The sequence below is a fragment of the Microtus ochrogaster genome, chromosome 1 (genome assembly GCF_000317375.1).
Source record: "Microtus ochrogaster isolate Prairie Vole_2 chromosome 1, MicOch1.0, whole genome shotgun sequence".
Taxonomy (NCBI): Eukaryota; Metazoa; Chordata; class Mammalia; order Rodentia; family Cricetidae; genus Microtus; species Microtus ochrogaster.
Window position 1 is genome coordinate 13892795 of NC_022009.1, and position 6000 is coordinate 13898794.

Consider the following 6000-nt stretch of genomic DNA (forward strand, 5'->3'; position numbering starts at 1 on the left):
ATTTGTATATGTACTGTTTAGTGTTCTGGGCCTACATTCCCACTGAAATACTTGTCGGTCCTGTGTGTTTCCTCTTTTAACACTACAGTAGTGTCTTATTCCATTTTGTGAGGCCATAATAGATCACACAGGATAGTAATTCGTGATAAGCAGATATGGTTACTTCATAGTTCTGAAGGTTGGGAAGTCTAAGACCCTTCACTGCCGAGCTGTCTCCCAGCTCTGTCTTTTTATTTCTTAAGTTCTTTATTTTTTAATTTTTCTTGAAGTTTTTTTTAATATATGTGTATGTTTGGGCATCCGTATGAGTGTATATCACGTTTGTGTCTGGAAAGAGTATAGGATCCTCTGTGTTGGAGTTACAGGCACTGATGATGTGATCTTCCTGATGGATGTGGGCGTTGAGAACTGAACTCATAGCTTCTGGAAAAATAATAAACTCTCTTAACCACTGAGCCATCTCGGCCCCACCCACTTCTTCCTTTAAGGTAGATTTTATTTGTGTGTGTGTGTGTGTGTGTGTGTGTGTGTGTGTATCTGTACACCATGGCTTGCATGTGAAGGACAGCAGACACCTTTATGGAGTTGCTTCTTCCACCTTTTTTTGGGTCCTTGGACTTGAACTCACGTTTCCAGGCTTATGCAGCAAGTAGTTTTACCTGCTAATCCATTTTACTGACCCATGTTTTTCATGTTTTTAATAGTGATTTTATTTTTTCTTTGGGGCTTGCCTGCCCTTTGTTTCTTTCCCTACCTCCCTCTCTCTCTTCTCTGTATGTGCTTTTGTTCCTAATGCTTTGTAATTGGAGGAGATGCCTTCCAGTCCATCCAGTCTCTAAGGATTCTTGACTAGGAGTCACACTTGGTTCTTTTCAGTTGAATCCATCTGTGCTGGTAGTGCTGTGGATCTTTAGGGGATGAATGGATGCTTGCCCTCTGTGGGATGCCATTCCCTGGTTAGGTGCAGGATGACCCCTGTCCAGACCCAAGGAAAGCAGAATTATAGTTCCAAATGTCAAAATGCTGACCCTCAATCATTTTTTAGTTCATTTAAACCAGAATACATTGTCATTGCTAAAGAATGCTTTTTAAGTGCTTGGACTGAGTGGCATAGGCTAGCATGCTTGTTAACAATTATGCTCTCTGGGATAAAACCGGACTCGCTGAACATAGCGGACAATGAGGACTACTGAGAACTCAAGAACAATGGCAATGGGTCTTTGATCCTACTGCACGTACTGGCTTTGTGGGAGCCTAGGCAGTTTGGATGCTCACCTTACTAGACCTGGATGGAGGTGGGTGGTCCTTGGACTTCCCACAGGGCAGGGAACCCTGATTGCTCTTTGGGCTGACGAGGGAGGGGGACTTGATTGGGGGAGAGGGAGGGAAATGGGAGGCAGTGGCAGGGAGGAGGCAGAAATCTTTAATAAATAAATTTAAAAAAAACAATTATGCTCTCCTTAGATTGAGGAGCTTGCTCGGACTCTGCATTGCGATTATAATCAACCTTCTTCGGACATACCTTCTTTGGACATCGTGAATGCCGCCGATTCATCTCCTACCTCAAGCCCTCCAGCTAAGAAGTCCTCCAAAGCACAAGCTCAAGCAAGATGGCAGTTGTCTGCAAAGAAGGCCCTTCTTCAGTGGGCTCAGGAGCAATGTGCCACGTGAGTAGTTGGCTGTGGCCAGGAGCAGTGTACCATGTAGTTGGCTGTTGGCTGGGAACAGTGTACCATGTAGTTGGCTGTAGCTGGGAACGGTGTGCCACATGAGTAGTTTGCCGTGCCCAAATGAGACAAACAGGGCAGCCGTGTCCAGTCACACAACCTCATAGACCGACTAGATGACCAGGCTGACTAGATGGTCCACTCACAGAAACACCATTTCATAGTGAGTCTTCCAGAGGTGGATACTGGTGGGCTTAGCTACTTCTGGTTGCAAAGACAACAACTTTTACTCCATTTGCCATGTTTAGGTGGTTTATTGCTGTGGGCAGATAGGACAATACTTAAGCCCCCCCCTTTCTTTTTGAGATGGGGGTCTCACTATGTTTCCCTGGCTGCTTTCAAACTCACATCCAGCTGCCTCTGTTTCCTATGTGCTGGATTAAACTACACACCTTAACGCTTGGCATTAAGTATTTCTTTAGGCACAATCCCCCATGCATCTAGGAGGTAGCTTTAGGTCTAGAGTCTTACCTACTTGTGTTAGTTACTTGGTTTGTTACTGCAACAAAATACCTCATGGGAGCAACTTGCAGCCAAGGGTTTGTTTGATCTCCCAGGTGCAGGGAGATGCAGTTCATCATGGCGAGGGGGAGGTGTGATGGCGGTAGTATGAGGAGGCAGGTCCCAGTGCATCCACAGTCAGGAGGCAGAAGACAACGGATCTTCTTCGTGTTTAGCTTACTTGCTCCTTGTTATTCCGCCCACAGTCCCAGCCCATGTGCATCTCACATTAATCTGCCTGCTCTAGACGATCTCTCCCAGGCATGCCCAGAGATCCCACCTGCCACGGTGATTCTAAATTCCATCAAGTTGACAGTGAAGACTAACATAAACTCTTTGAAAGTCAAGACCATGTCTTTTTAAAAATTACAAAAATCTGCTATTATTATTAGTGTATGTGTGTGTGTGTGCGCGCGCGCGCGTGTACGCACATGCGTGCATGCGTACACGTGTGTGAATGTGGCACAGGCGTGCCATAGCATGCCCATAGAGGGCAGAGGACAACTTTATGGACTTGGTTCTTTCCTTCCGCCTTTAGAAGGGTTCTGGGGATTGAACTCAGGCTGCCAGATTTGTGTGGTAAGCACTTGCTGAGTCAATTCACTAAGCCAGGATAGACGTGTAATGAATGAATGAAATAACTAATATGGAAAGTCGCGCCATGGTTTGCTCTGTCTGTATAGTTAGAAACCATAGGCCTCATTTTTTGGAAACTTTAACTGTATTTTCTAATCGATCCTCATCAAATAGAAAAGGAACCAAAGAAGATGTATTTTTGTTTCTTAAATTTATTTTATTATTATTATTATTATTATGCTTATGAATGTTGTGTTTGTGTGTGTATGGGTATGTGTATACCACGGCATGTACGTGGAGGTCAGAGGGCAACTTTGGGGAGCTGGTCCCCCCTTCTACCGTTATTGTGTATGAGGTCTGGACTCAGGCCACCAGGTTTATGTGGCAAGTTCTTTACCTGCTGATGAATTTTTTAAGAAAAAAAGTAGAGATGATAAAGGCAAGTTTGATTTCTTTTGCCATTTTTTTTTTTAATTAAAAAAGCATATTATGGCCGGGCGGTGGTGGCGCACGCCTTTAATCCCAGCACTTGGGAGGCAGAGACAGGCGGATCTTTGTGAGTTCGAGGCCAGCCTGGTCTACAAGAGCTAGTTCCAGGACAGGAACCAAAAGCTACGGAGAAACCCTGTCTCGAAAAATCAAAAAAAAAAAAGCATATTATGTATATGGGTATGTACATAGAAATATTAAGAAGCCCAGAGGTGTTGGATCCCTGCCTTATTCCATGTTCTATTGCTGTAAAGAGACACCACGACCACAGCAACTCTTACAAAGGAAAATATTTAACTGGGGCTGGCTTACAGTTTCAGAGGTTTACTCAGGGAGCATGGTGGCATGCAGGCAGATGTGGTAGCTGAGAGTTCTACATCTGGATCTGCAGGAAGCGGAAGAGGAGTACCCTGTGGCCTTAGCTTGAACCCTTGAAACCTCAAAGCCCACCCACCCCCAGTGACACTCTTCCTCCCAAAAGGCCATACCATCCGATTGTGCCACTTCCTGGTGGCCAAGCATTCAAATTTATGAGCTTATGGGGACCATTTGTATTCAAAACACAACCTCACTCTACTCTGCTCAGCTCCTTGCTGCCTCCCTATCCAGATCCACCCCTTTCTGTCTCATTAGACTTAGAAAAACTTCTAAGGGATAATAATAAAATATAGTAAGAAAAAACAAGCATGAACACATCAGGCCTTGTCTCTTGACCGCTGCAACCTGGAGAGGAAGCAGATGGACTGGGGTGCAGTTGGCACAGAGTGAAGAGGATTCAAGCTGTGGTCAGGAGTGGTGGGGACAAGGGACAGTTTCCCTTCCTGTGGGTGGCTAGGGAGGGCCTTGTAGAGGGGAGCCCTCTGGGCTGGGGCCTGAGGAAAACCTTTCAGTGTGTGGAATCTGTGAGAAAGGACATCCATCTATATGGATTAGCGGCTTCGCTTTGAGAGCGAGAACGGAGGCAGATGTGGCTGCCTCATGGTTAGAGAGGTGTTCGGATGGGCAAGACGCTCAGAGTCCAAATCACTTCAGGCCTTGTTAACCAGGGTGGAGGTATTACAGTGGCAAACTGACCCTTAACTATTTTAGGTGTGTGGTTTGGTGGTACCTCGTGTGTTGCTATGCAGCTCTCCCTACACTCCACCAGCTACAATCTCCATTACCATGGTTGAAACTCTATTATACCTATTAAATAATAGCTCCATATTCTTCCCCCCTAGCAACCGGACGCCACCCATCTATTTTCTGTCTTGTCAGTGTGGCTGATTGAGCCACATGTAACTAGATAGTATTTGGCCTTTTTGATGGGTTTGTTTCAATTGGCACAATGCCTTCTAAGTTCCATCCATTTTGTAACATAACTCAGCAGTTCCTTCCTTTTAAGTCTGAATTTGTTCCTCTGTCCATCAGTTTACACTTTTATTCATGACAACAGATTGTAAGCAGAGAAATGATGAAGCCTCTCTGTTCAGTGAGCATCCAGGCAACTAGGCAATAATTTGGTCCAGAGTATCATTTGATTTACTCTACTGAGGGCAAAATATTGTTTCCTATAGAAAATGATCTTGACTCGCTGTAAGAGTCTAAAGTCAGGCTTGAGCCAGTAGATGGTTAAATGAAGAATATCATGTGTGTTTGGTGGTGGGGTTACTGAGGCACCTCCAGATTCCAGGCCCCCTTCTGAAGTCTGATGCACTGGGTGGAGAGGGGACCTGGGAATTTCCGTTCTCAGTACTTGCATCTCAGGAGATGTTGGTGAGGTGGCAGGGACCACACTTTGTGAACTGATGTTCTGTGGTATTCAGAGCATTCTCATTGACCTTTTACCTGTTTGACAATAAGGTTCAAATGAAAAATTTCCCTAGGATCATGGGATTCATCTATAGTGTTTGTTTCTCTGAATTATATTTTAGTTACCATTGACTACAGTGGGAACATTTTATTTTTATTTTTTAACGACTGTCTATATTACATCCCTTTGCACAGGTCTGAGTCTGTTAGTGTGACAGATTTTAAGTCAAGCTGGAGAAATGGGATGGCCTTTTTGGCCGTCATTCATGCCTTGCGGCCGGACCTGATTGACATGGACAGCATGAGGCACAGATCCAGCAAAGAGAATCTGAAAGAGGCCTTCAGGATCGCGGAACATGAGCTGAAGATCCCCAAATTGCTGGAGCCTGAAGGTAGAGAGCTCTTCTTTTCTTTGGAAACCTCCTTGTTTTAAGGTCCCACAGGAAGTTGATTTGAAGCTGCACCTCTGTGCTGGCGACCATAGCAATGTATTTTCATGCTGGAAGATTGAACTTAACTCTTAATTGAATTTCATGGATTGGGACTTTGCACCAATTACTTCTGTCATTGAGAAAGTAAAGTTGTAGCTGAATGTAAGCAATGCCTTTGTTAAAGCAATTTGAGCCTTTGTCTTAATTTCCTTCTAGTATTTTCTGTATTGTGTTCTTTATTCTGATTTTCCTGAGCTCTCCCACAAGCTTCTTTAGTTTTGAATCACACTTGTTTGCGAATCACACTTGTTTGTGAATCTCTCTTGTTTGTGAATTGCACTTGCTTGTGAATCACACTTGCTTATGAATCTCTCATTTGTTAATTGCTTGTTTATGAATAACACTTGTTTGCAAATCACACTTGTTTGTGAATCACACTTATTTGTGAGTCATATTTGTTTATGAATCACACTTGTTTGTGAATC

The 6000-nt window shown here is 44.1% G+C and overlaps 1 protein-coding gene across 2 annotated transcripts in view; it reads left to right on the forward strand.

Moving 5' to 3' along the window:
- Syne2 (spectrin repeat containing nuclear envelope protein 2) overlaps positions 1-6000 on the forward strand; it is a 294128-nt gene that overhangs the window by 74957 nt on the left and 213171 nt on the right. For both annotated transcript variants that reach the window (XM_026779484.1, XM_026779485.1), the window contains 2 exons: positions 1465-1667; positions 5280-5476. In XM_026779484.1, the coding sequence (XP_026635285.1) occupies positions 1465-1667; positions 5280-5476 (400 nt within the window). The remainder of the gene's footprint in view (positions 1-1464; positions 1668-5279; positions 5477-6000) is intronic.